The 19,280-nt window shown below is 42.4% G+C and overlaps 1 protein-coding gene across 2 annotated transcripts; it reads left to right on the top strand.

The window, feature by feature from the left end:
* Positions 1–7,015: 7,015 nt before the first annotated feature.
* Positions 7,016–11,781, top strand: NANOG (Nanog homeobox). 2 transcript variants are annotated; one of them, XM_060165492.1, is made up of 4 exons: positions 7,016–7,166; positions 9,543–9,808; positions 11,132–11,218; positions 11,365–11,781. In XM_060165492.1, exons 1-4 carry the CDS (start codon positions 7,016–7,018, stop codon positions 11,779–11,781), a joined length of 921 nt encoding a protein of 306 aa, XP_060021475.1. The 2 variants fall into 2 exon arrangements, with proteins under 2 accessions (XP_060021475.1, XP_060021476.1); XM_060165493.1 differs by having other exon boundaries at positions 11,132–11,214; positions 11,406–11,781.
* The last annotated feature ends 7,499 nt before the right edge of the window (positions 11,782–19,280 follow it).

A 19,280-nucleotide genomic window follows, 5' to 3' on the forward strand; every position in this document is an offset into this window, starting at 1 on the left:
AGGTAAATCATTCTGGAGCACAGTGGGTGCTCCGGAGTTAACCTGTGGAAGGTGAACTGGAGGTCTGCAGAGGTCTGGGCAACAGATGATGCCTGAATGAGGGTGAAGCGCGTGGTACAGAACATCCAGGGGACAGACTGGTGAAGTGTTAGGAAATGAACTGATCATGACAGAGCTATTCTTAACTACATGAAGTTTCAGACGCTGGAAAAAGGAGTCAATGATGTGTCACATATTTTCCTGTTAGTTGAATCTTTTATGATGATGTCTCACATATTTTCCTGTTAAGTGAATCTTTTATTGGACTTCCAAACTTGTACTCATGGCAAGGTCACTAAAACAAAATTGGGCATGAGTAATTTACTTAAGCAGGATGATAGATACATTTTGAGGGTTTACCACATTGTCTACTAGGTAAAAAGCTTCTTTGGGGGGAAAAGAAAAGGTGTGTTTGTGCTCTTATAACACGCGAAGTAAGTGGAGAATATACTGTGTAATTCCATTTGTAATCTCTAAACCAGCAGTTTTGGCGGTTGTATGGTTCATTTTTACAACACAAGTAATTTAAGAGTAATCTCCCAGAGGAGCCAGAAGGATTATTTGTTGCAAATTAAAAGTCAGCTCTTTTCCAAGAGTTCCAAGGTCATTGAATTCAGTTTAGGGAACCTGAGGCAAAGAGCATTGTTGTTTTTTAAGGGTTATTTTGAATATCACATTGAAGTGCAATTTAATATTTAAATGTTAGGAAATGGCTCCTACCCTCTATTTACTTACAAAGTCCTAGATCATTTTAAACCCATTCCTTCATTAACAAACAATGATCGAGAGCATCTACTATTGCCTATTACTGTTCTATTAACAGTCCTTCTCAAACAACAGCTTGCCAAAGATTCACCTGGAGAACTTTTTTTTTTTTTTTTTTTTTGCGGTACGCGGGCCTCTCACTGCCATGGCCCCTCCCTCCGTGGAGCACAGGCTCCGGACGTGCAGGCTCAGCGGCCATGGCTCACGGGCCCAGCCGCTCCGCGGCATGTGGGATCTTCCCGGACCGGGGCATGAACCCGTGTCCCCTGCATCGGCAGGCGGACTCTCAACCACTGCGCCACCAGGGAAGCCTGGAGAACTTTTTAAACAAAGATTCCCAGTCACCCCTACCAAAGATTCCTATTCAGCAATTCTGACGTAAAGCCCATCCATTTACGTCCCTAACAACTCCCAAGAGATGCTGATGATGCTGGCCTATGGACCACACTCTTCTAGGGCTGGAAACAGCTGCCCTCACAGAATTTATATTTCAGTGGTGGTGGGAAATAGATGATGACAGATAGAAGATAGACAGATAGATAGAATATACATTATGCAAGATGATGATAAGTACTATGAAGATAAGTCAAGTGGAGGATAGGGTGGGGGAGACATAATTGAGAATGGAAAATTAAAGATTTAAAGGAAGGGAGAGATCAAGCTGGTTATAATTCTGGGGGAGGAACTGATCAGGGGCAAAAGCCCTGATTCTGGAGGTTTCCTGGTTTGTTCCAGTATCAGGAGAGGGAGGCCAGTTTTGTGGGGATGAGGGAGAACACAAGGACACGAGACGGGGGTCAAGTACAAGGCCAGAAGAGGGCTTCTGTAATTCAGTATATTGACTTGTTACTCTGAATGTGAGAAAACTAAAGGAGGACTGTGGGCAATTTGTGACATGTCTTTTAAAAAAAACATCATTCTGGCCAATACGTGGTGACTAGATTATAGCCTGAAGGCTAGGGTGCAAACAGGAAGACGAGTTGGGAGGCTACTGGAATAATCCAAGCGATACATGGTGGTTTGGGGAGGGCTGTAGCCTTGGAGATACTTAGAAAAGGTCAAGTGCAGCTGGGGCTAGCACACATGCCAATGTGAGCTTACTTTTTTGCCAGAGAACGCAGCTAATTCAAGCCCCCAGCTCTCCTGTGACGCAGGCAGTAACAAAATAAATGCATGTTCTTTATAAGAAATAACCATTTCTCGCTACTCTGATTTTCTATGCCCTAGTGCATGTGATGATCAAAAACTCTCCCAATGGGCTTCCCTGGTGGCGCAGTGGTTGAGAGTCTGCCTGCCGATGCAGGGGACACGGGTCCGTGCCCTGGTCCGGGAAGATCCCACATGCCGCGGAGCGGCTGGGCCCGTGAGCCATGGCCGCTGAGCCTGCGCGTCCGGAGCCTGTGCTCCGCAACGGGAGAGGCCACAACAGTGAGAGGCCCGCGTACGGGGGAGCGGGGAACCTCTCTCAAACAGTGGAAAAAGGAAACATGGGGAGAAACAAAAATTAAAAGAAAGAAGCAATTAGATTCTTCTATATTTTGATGGCATTAGTCAACAAAGATGCCTTTAGGATTTTGCCCTGTGTGACTAGAAGGATGGAATTGTCATACACTGAGATGGAAAAGACTAGAGGAGGAGCCTGTGTAAAGAGAAACACTGAGAGTTTGGTTTGGGAAATATTAATTTTCTGATGCCTACTAGAAATTCAAGTGGAGATGTTAAGTAGGCAGTTGGATAGATAGAGACTTGAGTTTGGGAAACAGGTCTGGGGTAAAGACATACATGTGAAAGACGAAAGCCTATATTGATAGATGGTATTTAAAGGCATAAGATAGAATTCCCTGGTGGTCCAGTGGTTAGGACTCTGCGCTTTCACTGCCGAGGGCAAGGGTTCAATCCCTGGTTAGGGAACTAAGATCCTGCAAGCTTCGTGGCCAAATAAAATAAAATAAAGTCATAAGATAGGCTGAGATCACCAAGGTAGTGAGTATAGGTAGAGGTTTGAGAACTAAACTTGGGTACACTCTAATTTTTAGATATAGGGGTAAGGAAGAACCAGAAAGGAGACAGAGAACCACCAGGTTAGTAAAAGGAACACCAGGAAAGTGTAAACTAATGAGGGAAAGAGATTTAATTCAAAGCTTAGTTTTTTGTTTTTGTTTTTTTACTATTCCTGTGGTCACTGTTTACCTCTTAGGTCTCTCAACTCTAATTTCCAGGGGCTTATTAAACATCTCCATCTGTATTTATTTATTTATTAAAAGCACAAAGCTCAAACATACTACATATCAGACCCTGGGCTAGATGCTAATTAGTGTGGCTACAACACTGACACAACAGTGCCTTATATGCAGCAAGAGCTCACTATAGATGAGTTCTGTCATCTTCTCTCACAATCCCTTCCACTGCACCCTGCCTTCGAGCCATGTTAAGTGACAGTACTGAAACCCATCATTTTCTCTAATGCCTTTGCCCAAATTGTTCATTTTCTGGAATTCCCTTCCTTATCCTCTCAACATTTTTCTATCTCAGCTCAAGTTAAGATCCTCCAGGAAGTCCTCCCTGGCTCCCTTCCCCTACTCCCATCTTCCTTGTTTATTCTCCCTTAGCATCTCTTGAATACCTCCTGGCATTTGTTTGTTTGTTTGTTTGGTTGGTTTTCAATACTTATTGCACAACATTGTAATTGTCTTTTTGGTCTATTTTAACTACTCTACGAAACTGTTAGCTCCTCAGAAGTAGAGATGACATTTATTTATTTTTTTCCTCTCAGGCACGTGCTAGGCACTCTTTTACTATTAGTTGACCCAGTGACAAATAAATATTTCCTGGCCCATCAATGTTTGTTATATCACTAAAATATATACACACATGTGTATATGTATTTCGACAAGAAACTCAAGTTTACCTGATGGGGTGAATAGTAAAAGCAATGATCCGTCAATAATAAATTCAATAATTCCCCCAGTAATAAATCAATAATAAATTTTACAATTCCACATGTTTGCTGTATACCCCGTGCCTGAGAACTGGGGGGCGGTGAAAGTCTGTGTTGCTACTTGTGATGATGGCTACCGCCCCCTTATCCTTGACAAATGCAAAGTTAGCAGCGCCCGCTCTCTTAAAAGACTGTGTGGCCCAAAGTGCATTTCTTATCCATAAATAAAGAGTAAATCATATCTGTAAAATGTTTCTCCTTTCTCATATTCAGCTTTTTTTTTTCCCTTCTTCTCAGATGCTGCTCTTAGAACAATAAAATTTACAATCCGGACTTCACTGAATCACTTTTTGCACTTGAGGCTCTGGACCCGAGTCCCCTATAACACACCCCTCCTCCGCCCACCCAGAGCACCCCGACAAACCCGGGGTCTCTGACAGCTTCCGAGGCATTCTCAGCCTTATTCAAATTGCTTTCTTGGACAAAGAATGTAGTAAGCCTGCCTTCCAGCCAACAGCCCCCTGCCCTTTGGTCTTTCTCTCAGGAGGCTCTTACCTTAGATACAATGGGGCCCAGGTGGGGGGATGGGGTAAATTCGTCTCAGGCTTTCATGCAAAGACTCCCATCAGCAAAGAACAAAACTTCCCATACCTGCAGTTTAGAGAGCTGCAGGCAAACCAAAGTATTTGGTGTCCTTGACTGTCCCCATTTACCAAACAGTGCTGACTGAGAGCCAGGAAATCTAGTTTCCCCCTTTTAAATTTATTTTCCCCATTTTATTGAGATGTAATTGACATACAATGTTGTATTAGTTCAAGGTGTACAAAGTAATAATTTTATATATATATATATATATTGCAAAATCATCACCACAATCAGTTTAGTTAACATCCATCACCTCACATTCTCACATTCCTTTTTTTTTTTTCTTTTTTGGCCACGCAGTGCGGCGTGAGGGATCTTTGTTCCTGGACCAGGGATGGAGCCCATGCCCCCTGCAGTGGAAGCGCGGAGTCTTAACCACTGGACCTCCAGGGAAGTCCCTCACATTCCCTTTTTTTAAAAAATCATATTCTATTTCTAATGAGACAGAGGCTATCTGCCTGAGGCACAATGTATTCCACCCCTCCAGAATGATGGTCTGAGAAGACAAAGAAAAGATTACATAGAATTTCATCCCCTTGTGTGGACCTGGCAATACTCCTGAGCTTGCAAGGTGGCATCTGTGAATTATGAGCAAAAATCAGCTTACGTGGGAGCAAAGCCCGCAGGTGGAGACCAGAGCAGCAGAGTGCATGGGAGGATTAGCCAAGAACTGTATCTTAGGAAAATATATAATTGGAATTTGCTAAGGGTTTACTTTTGGGGATAGGAGATTGGGAAAGAAGAAAAAAAAATCTTAGAATTCCTGAATGTTGAATTTGGGAATGGGGAGGAAAATTGAGAACCATAGATTGTTATACTTCTGCCCATAAATATGTTAGTGCTGGAACCCAATATTAAAAACTGTTCCTTTGGAAAACCAACCAAAAAAAGTAAAAGAAGAAGACGACGAGAATGAGGATGGAGTGGGGTTGAAGGGCCTGACAGGACTGCCAGGCCAGAGAAGGAAAAGCTAATTAAAAAAAGCGCCAACATATATACACTACCAAATGTAAGGTAGATAGCTAGTGGGAGGCAGCCGCATAGCACAGGGAGATCAGCTTGGTGCTTTGTGACCGCCTGGAGGGGTGGGATAGGGAGGGTGGGAGGGAGGGAGACGCAAGAGGGAAGAGATGTGGGAACATATGTATATGTATAACTGATTCACTTTGTTATAAAGCAGAAACTAACACACCATTGTAAAGCAATTATACTCCAATAAAGCTGTAAAAAAAAAAAAAAAGAAAGAAAGAAAGAGCCAGAGGGGAAAAAAGACAAGAAGATGACTGCTTGGGAAGGAGGAATAGACAGGAGGGCGAACACTGGTTCTAAAATGAACCTATCACATTTGCTCTGGCAAGTCCGTTACAGGAATATCACCTGCCTAGAGAACGTTCTTTTTTCTCCCTCTTTTCAATTGGGTTCGTTTACAGGTCAATAAATTTTATTATTTTATATCTAGGAGTCCAGTAATGTCCCAGGTAAAATAAGAAGGTGGTGCTTTCATTCTATCACACAATGTTAGATTTCACGTTCTCTAGATTAAAATAAAAATCACAACAAAAAGGTAATTTCAAATTTAGAGGTCATGGATATAGGATCCTGAAAGAATTTCTATTAACAGCCATGTTTGTAGATCACTGATGTGTCAAATGAGTATTTAGCACTTTACTTTCCTTGATTCTTACAACACAGAGAAGGTACTTTTGCCCCTATTTATAGATGAGGAAACTGAGACTTATTAAAGTGGCTGAGCCAAGATTCTATCCAGTAATATGTGTATAAAAACAAATTTAAAATCCTCCATAGTAATGGTTTATGTATAATGACTAACCCGGCACCCAGGGTCCTAGGTCCGCAGGTTCTTTCCTCTGGCTTTTGTCTTGCTGAAAAGGCTTGCTTTTCTGAAAGCTAAAAAAAACAAGAAAGAACTTAGGTGGGAGTTGAAAACAAGTACTATTTTTTAACATCACCCGATGCCTTAACATTCAGTATGTATTTTATTGTGACCTTAGAGTGAACCAAAGAGGAAAAGGGCGCTTGTTGAAGTTTCTGCATAACTAGCCTGATTTTGAGACCCTAAGGGGTCTCAAGTCAAGGGCATTAATTGTCCTAGTGGGAATTTCAACCACCTTAGCTGGGCCTCAGGAACTGGGAGTGCATCTTTGATTTTAAAAGGTGGAAACAGGGTGAACCTAGAAGTACTTCACTGCTGGGTTTATTTTGTTTCCAGGTTCCGAGGTCCCAGTTTTCCAGTTCCCCACCCAGTCTAGGCTACTCAGCAGCTCTCTTTTGCATTACAATGGCCTTGGTGAGGCTGGCAGACAGGATTAACTCGGAATTCGCAAGGGTGTGTGTGGGCGTGGGGCTGCCAGGAGGGGCGGGTCGAAGTATGGCCGAGCCTTACTTATAAGTCTAGAGCCTCCACAAACTTTTTTGTCATTTTCCTACACTGGGCTGGTAGGCTTCTGTTATCACACAGGTGACTTCCCTTCATCCCATGTTTTTAATACTTTTACACCTGGACATCTTCACCTTTCTCTAAGCTCTTCTACCTAGATTCTTAAGCCTGGACTTTTCCTACCATCTATCTAGCTCTTTGGTTTTCTCCCTCTCCTTCAATTCAACAACATGAGTGTGGACCCAGCTTGTCCCCAAAGCCTGCGTGGCCCCGAAGCGTCCAATTCTAGGGAATCTTCACCAATGCCTGAGATTTATGGGCCTGAAGAAAATTATGTGTCCTTGCAAATGTCATCTGCTGAGACCCACGACATGGAGACTGGTAAGAAAATACTGAAATCCTTGAGAGGCTAAGTTCCTTCAGGGAAAGGGAAAGAAGGAAAGAGGCTAAGGGTTATCTGTTTCCCTCTTGAGCCCATCAATATAAGCAGGTGTCATTATCTATTCATCCTCTCGACACCTCTTTTTCAACGGTAACTTGATGGGGTCATGCCCTTTCCCCAATGTTCCGGGCGATAAGAGCTGTGGACGGAGAGACGCGGGATACGGGACTCAGCCATTCAACTGTACGCGGTGTATTTGAGAGCTTACGTGTGTAGGCACTGTGGAAACGCAAACGTGATGCGATAAACTGATGTGTAAATCTTAACGTATATGGAACGCACCTTTTGGAAATGTTTTACCTCTATTACAGTAGCGGTTGGCTCTTCCCCTAACCTCTGGATGTGAGGACATTATTGGGCAGCTGAGTTTGTAGGCACCTGCGCTATGCTCAAGTCTCCTAAATCCCGAGGAAGTGTTCACCCCATTTTACGGTGGATGATTCCAAAAGGTTTAATATACCGACAAAGTGGCGAGAGCTCAGATTTGAAATCCAGTGTGGCTCTGAATTCTATACTCTTAATATTTAGGCTTCTAATTGGTAATTTTGGGTGTGAGAGGTGCTCGGGATATTGTAAGGCCGGCACAAACTTTTTTGGAAATCAGTTTGGCAGTAGTTGTTACGAATGAAAACTGTAACAGTTTTCATTAGACCAACCTTTACCCAGGCATGCTATTTTTAACATTTATGGCAATAAAATAGCTTAAAATCTGTTTACATTTATGATTACTACCATAGAAAGGAGTAAGTTGTGGAGAAAGGAATAAGTAAACAAAAGAACTTATATTTGAGTGCTGGATTTTAATGTTACCCTGTTTTTCCAAATTTTGTGTTAATGTCCTTTTATCATTTCAAATGTTGAAAATACAGCTACAGCGCTGGATTGTGAGACAAATAGCTCGGGAATGAGCAATGGACATGTCCTCCTAGCAAGCCAAGTGCAAGTCTGTAGAGATAATTTTTTTTTTTTTTTTTTTTTTTTTTTGCGGTACGCGGGCCTCTCACTGTCGTGGCCTCTCCCGTTGCGGAGCACAGGCTCCGGACGCGCAGGCTCAGCGGCCATGGCTCACAGGCCTAGCCGCTCCGCGGCATGTGAGATCTTCCCGGACCGGGGCACGAACCCGAGTTCCCCTACATCAGCAGGAGGACTCTCAACCACTGCGCCACCAGGGAAGCCCTGTATAGATAATTTTTAAGACATGCTCCATTTCTAGTCATTAGCTGAGGACTTTCCTTCTTAGATCTACTTGTGAAATTGTGAAGTCTTTTGCCTTTTAAAGCCTGTCCATTTATTCCACGACTAGGGTAGAATTGGAGTTAAACACTGGGTATACGTCTGTGCAAATAAATCTAAGTAACACAGGAAATAAATTTTTAGTTACAAAGTCAATAATATATGCCAGGCCCTGTGCTAGACAATTTTTTTATGTTACCTCATTTTGTTTTTAAATTTTTTATTTCTGTTACCTGATTTTAATCAGTGAAAGAAACTCCGTGAGATATACTGTACAACACGGGGAATATGACCAGTATTTTATAATAACTATAAATGAAGTATAACCTTAAATTGTAAATCACTATATTGTACACTTGTATTTATATAATGTACAGCAACTATACTTCAGTCAAAAAACCACCAAAACAACCTACGATTAGCTTAGTCCAACTGCGAAAACAAAAAAACCATGAGGGAGGAATAATTTTGGAGATGAAATCACAAAGTCTGGGTTGAAACAGAAGCTTTATCAAAATTCACATTTCCCGATAGTCCTGGTATTAAGACCGGGCAGCAAACTTGATTTTATAGGGTCCCCAGAACCCGGATCATCTGTTTCAAAATTAAGTACGTGGGAGTTCCCTGGTGGTCTAGTGGTTAGGATTCATCGCTTTCACTGCCGTGGCCCATGTTCAATCCCTGGTCAGGGAACTGAGATTTCCCCCAAGCCACGCGGCTCCACCAAAAAAAAAAAAATTAAGTAGGTGATGATGAAGGTACATAAAGGAAGTTGTGGAAGGACACAAAGGTGGGAGTCAAATGATGATTCTGACCTTTGAGAACAGCCAGGGTGTGGGCTCCTGAGCCTTGATTGGCAGAAAGAAGAGGTCTGAGTCCCCCTCCGCTTCCCAGCATTTTATATTAGCCATGTCCCTGACATGCAAAATGGCATTTGCGCAAAGGTTAGCAAAGTGTTTAGGATTGCTTAAAAATAAAGTTATTACTTATTATCTAGCTCTGAGGGCTTTAATAGTGCTTTGAAAACAATAAACTTTCAATATTTGAAGTTTTAGAGAAAAGTGTCATTTTGTTCCCAACAGTCTCTCCTCTTCCTTCCTTCTCCATGGATGTGCTTATTCAGGACAGTCCTGATTCTTCCACAAGCCCCAGAGTAAAACTGGCCACAGCTGCAGACAAGAGCACAGAGAAGAAGGAAGAGAAGGTCCTGGTCAAGAAGCAGAAGACCAGAACCGTGTTCTCTCAGACGCAGCTGTGTGTGCTCAATGACAGATTTCAGAGGCAGAAATACCTCAGCCTCCAGCAAATGCAAGAACTTTCCAACATCCTGAACCTTAGCTACAAACAGGTATGGTTGTTTTCTTGTTTGATACAACAAGAAATAAGAAACAAGGTTAATTTCTATGTACTCTGTTTATGCACTCCTACAAACAAGCTAACTTTTTTTTTTTTTTTTTTTTTGCGGTACGCGGGCCTCTCACTGCTGTGGCCTCTCCCATTGCGGAGCACAGGCTCCGGACGTGCAGGCTCAGCGGCCACGGCTCACGGGCCCAGCCGCTCCGCGGCATGTGGGATCTTCCCAGACCCGGGCACGAACCCGTGTCCCTTGCATTGGCAAGCGGACTCTCAACCACTGCGCCACCAGGGAAGCCCACAAGTTAACTTTTAATATGAAAATGGAACTTTTTGTAATGTGTTTTGTGGTAACGTGTCAATTTTTTGGCATTCTTTTCTTTATATTCTTTTCCATTACGGTTTATCACAGGATATTGAGTATAGTTCCCTGTGCTATACAGTAGGACCTTGCTTATCCATCCTACATGGAACAGTTTACATCTGCTAATCCCAAACTCCCAGTCCATCCCTCCCCCACCCCCTCCCCAATGTGTCATAATTTATTTAACCACTTCCCTTGTTGCACAAACCAGAATTGTGAAAATGTTTCCAATTTTCCTTAAAAAAAGGAAGAATATACCCCCCATCTTCCGAGTTAGAAGAGTCCCTAGGCAACACTTGTTCTTATTAAAATTAAAATTGTATGTTTTGTTTTTATCTGCTAATCATTTTTCATATATTTATTGGCCATTTTATTCAGTTACTGGCGCCATACTTTGAAAGTCCTATTCCATGATCTTATTTTATATATATATATTCCTCTACCTCTCTGATCTCATTTTCTAACTCAGAGTTTACAAAACCATCTGCAAAGTTTAGTTTATTCTGTGCTGCAACATAATTTGATATTTTCTAAACAGCTGTCCTCCTTGTGGTATGTTTCATAATTCCTGAATTAAAATACCATTATCACATTAAGTGTAAATGTGCTTATATGGAGGTGGGCTTTTCATTGCAAACCAATTACCTTTAACTGTGACTAATGGCGTAGGTAGACATTTAAATGTGAACTTCCTAGTTAGTAGCAGACTTGTGGTATGTTCTGTTCTATCTGGTTAGGTTTATTAAACATAAAGTAGCCCACTGACTTGAGGGGCTTGAAATTCACTCACAGATTGAAGGTTTAAGAAAGGACTCTAGAAGTTAAAATTTTGTTCTGAGTTTGAGATAGTTGTAGCTATCGGAAAAAGCAAACAAAAAAACCTTAATATTCTTTGATCCCAGTACATCCTGCATTACTAGTATTTTGTGTTTTCCTGTTACCTTTTCCCTGCAGGTTAAGACCTGGTTCCAGAACCAGAGAATGAAATGTAAGAGGTGGCAGAAAAACAACTGGCCCAGGAATAGCAACATTGTGACTCAGGTAACAGGAAACTTATTTTTCTGCTCTTTCCTAACAAGGACTTTTTAGATAGATTTGTATCCATTGCTGAAGCATGCAATCCCAACTTCAGACAATTCTGATTTTCCTTGTACCTTTTCAATTAATCCATCCTTCTCTTTCAAAAGGGCCCAGCAACTACAGAATACCCGGGCTTCTATTCGTACCACCAAGGATGCTTGGTGAACTCTTCCGGAAACCTGCCCATGTGGGGTAACCAGACCTGGAATAACCCAACTTGGAGCAACCAGAGCTGGAACAGTCAGTCCTGGAACAATCAGAGCTGGAACAGTCAGACCTGGTGCCCCCAAGCCTGGAATAACCAGACCTGGAACAATCAATTCAACAACTATGTTGAGGAATTCCTGCAGCCCCAGATCCAGTACCAGCAAAGTTCTCCTGTCAGTGATCTGGAGGCCACCTTGGAAACTGCCGGGGAAGGCTATAACATAATACAGCAAACTGCTAAGTATTTCAATTCCCAACAGCAAATCATGGATTTATTCCCAAATTACTCTCTGAACATACAGCCTGAAGATTTGTAACGATGGCTGTATTATTCAATCTCAATTTGAGCCGTGACTGTATTACTTCCTAGAATTTTTCTTTTACAATTACGTCTCTCTGCCTTGATAAGCTGCTTTTCATTGTGCCTTTTGTGTCAATTTGGGGGTGTATGATTGGTGTCTAATCAAAGAGGTTTCAGAAGCATTGGCTTCTACGGACAACATGATAAAAGATGACTGGCGGCTACAGATAACTAGGTTATAATACTGTTTTTCGGATATCTTTAGGATCTAGAACCTAACCTCAAGAATAGGGAGCAAAAGTACAAAGATGTGTGAAGAAGGATTATTCGTATTTTCTGGGATGGGGAGGCTTTACTTGTTAAGAACCTCAGTTGTTAAGGTGAAGGGTTAAGCTACAATGTGCTTCACTGATTTCCTCTACCCCTTTTTCCTTATTTTACTTACAACCCCTAATTTTTTCCACCACTCTAGTATTTGTAGAAAGATGTTTTGATTTGTCCACATCATAATACTACCAGTTGGCTGGTTCATTTATAAGTACAAATAAATAAAAAAACTACCCATTTTACATTTAGTTGTCTCTCCCCTGATTTCACCCAGTGATTCAATGAGTAAAAATCTGACTAAACATGGGAATAGTTTTTGATACGGGGGGAAGAAGTTAATCTAGCCATCTGGGAGACTACTATCTTAGGAGTAAAGGAAAGGTAACCAAATATACAATACTAGATGACTAATTAAACCTGAACAAACTTATTTCCTCCTCGTGTGTGTAATGCTGAAACAAAATTTGTGGTTTGCAGTTAAAGGAGAGTGCCACATCTGGAAGATCGGGAGCAAAGACGTGATAAACAAGAGTTCTTAGGTTTGTAAAGAGGCTAAATGAAGGGCAGCCAGGGGCGAGGCAAATAATGTAAGGTAGAGGGAGCTGAGGGAGGAGGGGGAAAGGTGGACGAATTAGAATCTCCCCCTGTAACTCACATATGAAAGGTTCTGTGACTGCTCTTCTGCCAGAAAAAGCTATGTTGAAATAGGTTTTCTTTTCTTCTTCCTCTTTTTGGCTGCGCCAGGTCTTAGTTGCAGAACGTGGGATCTTCGTTGCAGCATTCGGACTCTTACTTGCAGCAGGCGGGCTCCTTAGTTGTGGCATGCTTGCAAGAGATCTAGTTCCCCAACCAGGGATCGAACCCTGGGCCCCCTGCAGTGGAAGTGCTGTGTCTTACCCACTGGACCACCAGGGAAGTCCCAAAATAAGCTTATTTTTAAATGACAGCTTTGACTTCTTTTAATTTTTTTTTTTTTTTTTTTTTTGCGGTACACGGGCCTCTCACTGTTGTGGCCTCTCCCGCTGCGGAGCACAGGCTCCGGACACGAGGCCCAGCGGCTATGGCTCACGGGCCCAGCCGCTCCGCGGCATGCAGGATCTTCCCGGACCGGGACACGAACCCATGTCCCCTGCATCGGCAGGCAGACTCTCAACCACTGCGCCACCAGGGAAGCCCGACAGCTTTTATTTTTTAGGACACTGTTTAAATGTGTAGACCAGCTACAAAGCACAGGTATTGTTTTGTTTTGTGTTCTTGTTTTTTTTTGGTGGGGGGGCCTGTGGGATCTTTGTTCCCTGACCAGGGTTTGTGCGCGCGCCCCCTGCAGTGGAAGCGTGGAGTCTTTACCACTGGACCGCCAGGGAAGTCCCCCCAAAGCACAACTTAATGCATTGTTTTAATGTATCAATCTACTAATGTTTAACATTAAAAAAAAAATCATAGACCAATATATAAGTAAATTTTAAGGCTGATTTGGAATATAATTTTATCTTTTTTTCAGGTAAACTGTGTTCTCCCCTTAGAAGGAACTATGCCTGATACTAACCCTTTTTTTAAATGTCCCTTTCCCATCCTGGCTGGCCCCAAGTTGATCTGATTGGAAGCCCTTTAATTCCTCACTCTGCCTTCTTGCTCCATGGAAATCTCCAACTTGCTGCAGCAGCAGAGATACTGAGAATAACCAGAGAGGTTTTCTTAGTCATTTCCCTCGTGGCTTCCCCCGGTTTTCCAATGTTGCTCTATAATACTGTCAGACCCAATGAGTTTAGACATTTGACTAAAGAGGAAGTCAGGGATAATTAATTTCTGCCAAGACCTAAGTTCACACAGTATTCATTTTGACTGGCAGATATTTTTGTCAAGCATCGTGTTAACTGAACAGAGAATGGAAACAGAAAGCATTGATTGTGCTACATGAAATCACTGTCAGCACTTTTTTTTTTTTTTCCCGGTACGTGGGCCTCTCACTGTTGCGGCCTCTCCCGTTGCGGAGCACAGGCTCCAGATGCTCAGGCTCAGCGGCCATGGCTCACGGGCCTAGCTGCTCCGCGGCATGTGGGATCTTCCCAGACCGGGGCATGAACCTGTGTCCCCTGCATCGGCAGGCGGACTCTCAACGACTGCGCCATCGGGGAAGCCCAGAAAGATGGATTTTTGATGTTCATCATTTTATTTGCTTTTGGAAATTAGCCATTTACAGAAATGCCATTCATCTATTGTTTCTTTTTTTTTTTTAAGATTTTTCTTTAATGTGGACCATTTTTAAAGTCTTTATTGAATTTGTTACAATATTGCTTCTGTTTTATGTTTTGGTGTTTTGGCCCCGAGGCATGTGGGATCCTTAGCTCCCTGACCAGGGACTGAACCCGCACCCCCTGCATTGATTGGAAGGCAAAGTCTTAAACCACTGGACTGTCAGGGAAGTCCCTCATCTATTGTTTCTTGTCCCCAATAGGTATTAAAGGTAAAAATCCTAAGGCGGCAGGATAATAAAATCCACAACCACCTAGGAACCAAAGAAAGTTTTTATTTTTTTAATATATATTTGTTTATTTTTGGCTGCGTTGGGTCTTCGTTGCTGCGTGCAGGCTTTCTAGCTGTGGCGAGCGGGGGCTACTCTTAGTTGCAGTGCGCGGGCTTCTCATTGCGGTGGCTTCTCTTGTTGCAGAGCACGGGCTCTAGGCGCATGGGCTTCAGTAGTTGTGGTTCGCGGGTTCTAGAGCATGGGCTCAGTAGTTGTGGCGCATGGGCCTAGCATGTGGGATCTTCCCAGACCAGGGCTCAAACCCGGGTCCCCTGCATTGGCAGGTGGATTCTTAACCACTGGGCCACAGGGAAGTCCCCCAAAGGAAGTCTTTAAAAAGTCTTTTTTTAAAAGACTGGATATTTTGATTGCAAAACTAAAAGAATCTTACTATTAAAAACTAATTTAAGCAACAGAGAAATAGATAATGAAGTGAATCTAATAAACATTAGCAATTTAGTATATCCCTACAGGTGTTTTTAGTATATGTAACACGGGTGGTTTTTACAGGTCAATTTTAATGGGCTGTTAATACATTGTAACAGGATTATACCATACATTCCTCTTCTGAAAGCCTTTTTTTTTCCACTTGGCATTACACTTTTCAGCCTCTTTGCATGTCAAAATTTAGAGATCTATCTGAGATACTTTAGATGAATGTTAAAACCTGACAACTACATTCAAGCACATTGATTCCCCATTTTCCTTATTAAATGTTTTAGCCGAGGTTGAAATAGTTTCTTCCTTCAATGTTCTCTATCAAAGCATTTCTGATAACGAAAAGAGTGAAATTCAGGTAAGCATGTATCTTTCCCCACCAATGAATTTAACTGCTGTATTGACTCATGCTAACTGCTGTATAATATTACACATAATTTGTTTCTGTTTTGATTATTTGCCATTACAAATTATGTTGCTGTTAACGATAGCAATTTAAAGTCTTTCAGTTATCCTTGCTTTTGGTCATGGGATTACCGAGTATATAAGTATAATAGAAGGGAATAAGGTGAAAAAGGAAATTATAAAGTCACCTGCCAGCCTCTCTCATCCTTCCACATCCCTTTTGAAAATCTTGCTCTCTTCATCCTCCTAAAGGAGGTGGATGTTACTTCCAATGTCATATTTACTTTATTATATTTTAGCTTTTAAAATTCACGTTGTCTTGATTTTCAGCTTGCGTCTCCATTTCAGTTTGTGACTGAAGAAAAGAGGCACACTAGGTTGAATTTGCCTGGGTCTTCTGAATTCCACAGTCTGGATTCAAAGCCCAGAAGTGGGAGGAGTATAGACTTTGCTTAGTGAATTTCAAGCACCCAGTTCTCGGGGTAAAGGACAAATTTCATCCTGTTCTGAATAATCCTACTATTCAGAAAACTTGGTGTCTACAGGGAAAAAAACGCCAAGACTTTGAGACCCAAAGGTAAAGGCAGACAACTGCGAGACGAGGCAGGAAAGGGGGGAGGGCCCTTAGTAAATACTGCATGCCTCCCGGGGCCCAGTGAGCTTTGCCTCAAGTGGGAGATAAAGGGAATTTGTTAGATAAAGAAGCAGTTGGGGCCGACAAAAGCTTCTGGCACAGGAAGTTACTTCGACCGAAATGTAGGCATTTGAATAGATTCCTCTGTGTGAGGTTGAAGTGAAACCAGATTGAAAAGCAGCAGCTGGTGGCGAGCTTCTCCTTAAGGGCTTCCCAGTTCCTGGGTGGTTGATGTCTACCCTGTGGTCCTGGGAGAGAGTGTCCTTGAGAATTTTAAAAGGTTAAATGCCTGGGAAATTAATGCAAAGTAGCTCTACCTCCAAGTATAACTGCGAAGCAAGCTATTGAACAGAAAACCTCACAGATCAAATTGAGATGCTAGAATCCTATTAAATGAATTAAACTCACATGGCACAAAGCACGGGGCAGGAGATGGGTCAGTCTAATGCACTTGGGGTCTCAAGAGGGATAGAAAGTGTAGCAATGTTTGTGAGACCCATCTCTTGGATGCATGATGTGACAATGACTGAGGATGGAGGACGAGAATTTGAGATTGAATTAAGGCCACGGTTTTGCAGAAGAAATGTAGCTGGACAGTCAGGCAGGCTTGCTCTGTCTAGGACCCTGAAGGCGGCAGGTACTCCGGGCCACAAACATAGTTCTCCTTAGCTTGATGAGCAGCTGTGGAGTTTATTTTCACAACTTAGGCAGAATACAAGTGGAGTTGGAATGGGTGTCACCAATGGATAGCCAGTTTAAGAGCTATGGATGTTGGGTGCCTCTAGTACATAAGGATATTTAGTGATGGAATAAATAAGAGTATTGGGTTCCTCTTGCTCCTCCCATTCTGTTCTGTGTTCTGTGCATATGTACAGCTAAATCTCATGTCTTATTTAGCTATAGTTAATGTGCCATATAGGTTACGTAAATTTCATTTGTTTTCCATAGTCAGAGTGAATATCCTCAGACAATACAGTAAATGCGCTTTACACCGATTTACACCCATTAGCCACACAATTCCTGTCCTTCTGCAACTCTTCCCTAATTCTTAGTTAGCCTCCCCCAGATCCTAGATATCATTTCTTAGGTCTCTTATCCGTCCTCAGCCACTAAAACCAACAATCCATTCCCCAAACTGAAAGGCTTTGTGGATTCCTTCAGTGCTGTCTGATGAACCATTAAACACAAGTGCGCCAATTCCCACAGATTCCCTGATCAATTTCTATCTCGTTAAGTCAATAAAAATGGTTCCTTTTATCTACTGAGACTCTACCCTCTACAGATAAAAATCCCTTAAGTATCTGCTATATCAGCCTTTGTCAGGATAAGAGAAAAATGATTTATTATTCTTAATTCCATGGATGGCTCTTTGCCTTTCCTTACGCTGTTTGCATCTTCCAAAAGAATTGTAAAAAAATCGAGTTTGAGGGGCTTCCCTGGTGGCGCAGTGGTTGAGAGTCCGCCTGCCGATGCAGGGGACACGGGTTCGTGCGCCGGTCCAGGAAGATCCCACATGCTGCGGAGCGGCTGGGCCCGTGAGCCATGGCTGCTGAGCCTGCGCGTCCGGAGCCTGTGCTCCGCAACGGGAGAGGCCACAGCAGTGAGAGGCCCGCGTACAGCAAAAAAAAAAAAAAAAATCGAGTTCAACTTGGAGGAAAATACTTATAAAATTATTTTACATTTATACAGGCCTCTTTTATGTAGGAAAATAGTTAAAATTTTTATTTCATATGATCCTTAAGCTACCCTCTGAAGCTAACTACCTTTTTTTTTTTTTCAGGGAAAAGAAAGTAGAGTTTATTGGTGGGCATGGGTAGGGAGGGGGCAGCGCCAAGGCTCTCACGAGTGTAGGGCCCGCCACTTGTCCAGGGGGCCACGATTAGGGATGTACTTGACCCCACAGCCATCTGGAATGAGCCGCTTTTCTGCCACCATGTTTTCAAGTTCATCTGCATTAAACTTAGTAAAAACCCACTTCTTGGAGGTGTGGCTCTTCTGGCGGCCAGAGAACTTGAACTTGTAAGTACCATTTATATATTAAAAAACTGAACTTCCCTGGCAGTCCAGTGGTTAAGACTCTGCACTTCCAGTGCAGGGGCACAGGTTCCATCCCTGGTCCGGGAACTAAGATCCTGCCATGCAGCAGGGGCAAAAAAAAAAAAAGGAAAAAAACTGACATTCTGGAAACTTAAGTAACATCCAGTGTTGTCTTAGATATTATCTTAGAGGACTCCAGCTAACGTTTATAGCAACTATGTGCCCAGTACTGTGATAACTACTTAAATTTCATTCTCTCATTTAGTTTTCGTAAAACAAGATGAGATATTCATTTTTTTAAAACTTTTTATGACATGTGATTTTTTAAAATATATTTTATTTACTTATTTTTGGCTGCGTTGGGTCTTTGCTGCTGCGCACGGGTTTTCGCTAGTTGTGGCGAGCGGGGGCTACTCTTCGTTGCGGTGCGCGGGCTTCTCATTACAGTGGCTTCTCCTGTTGCGGAGCACGGGCTCTAGGCACGCGCGGACTCAGTAGTTGTGGCGCACAGGTTTAGTTGCTCTAAGGCATGCTGGATCTTCCTGGACCAGGGCTCGAACCTGTGTCCCCTGCATTGGCAGGCGAATTCTTAACCAGTGTGCCACCAGGGAAACCCAATAATCCACATTTTTAACAAGTACCCTAGATAATATTCAAGCACAGTAAAATCAGAGAATCAGAGTCTCCTGAAAAGAATTTGAATTCATTTTTACAACAAAAAAATCCTACCGGAGGAGGTTCCAGGCTGGTGAACATATGGAGGTGCTGGGAGGGTAATGTTCCTGGAGAGGGCATGGAAGCTCCACACCTCTCCCCCATACCTGGCCCTGTGCATCTCTTCCATCGGGCTGTCCCCGAGTTATATTCTTTGTAATAAACCAGTGATCAAGATCACAATAAGTACATGGCTACAGCTCCTTCAGGAGGTGCACATATGCTAAACCAGGCATCTTCATTTTTACATAAACCTGAGAAAATTTGGAAAATAGAATTTAAAAAAAACTTAAAAACCACTTTTGAGAAAATCATAATTATTTTAGCCAAAAGGAGGTAAATATAAAATAAATTGGATCAGCTTAGGTATGAAAAAAATCCTACTGGATTTCTGTAGCTAATTTTGCAAACTTTTACACTAGTTTGGCCCATCTTT

The sequence above is a fragment of the Lagenorhynchus albirostris genome, chromosome 11, assembly GCF_949774975.1.
Source record: "Lagenorhynchus albirostris chromosome 11, mLagAlb1.1, whole genome shotgun sequence".
Lineage (NCBI taxonomy): Eukaryota > Metazoa > Chordata > Mammalia > Artiodactyla > Delphinidae > Lagenorhynchus > Lagenorhynchus albirostris.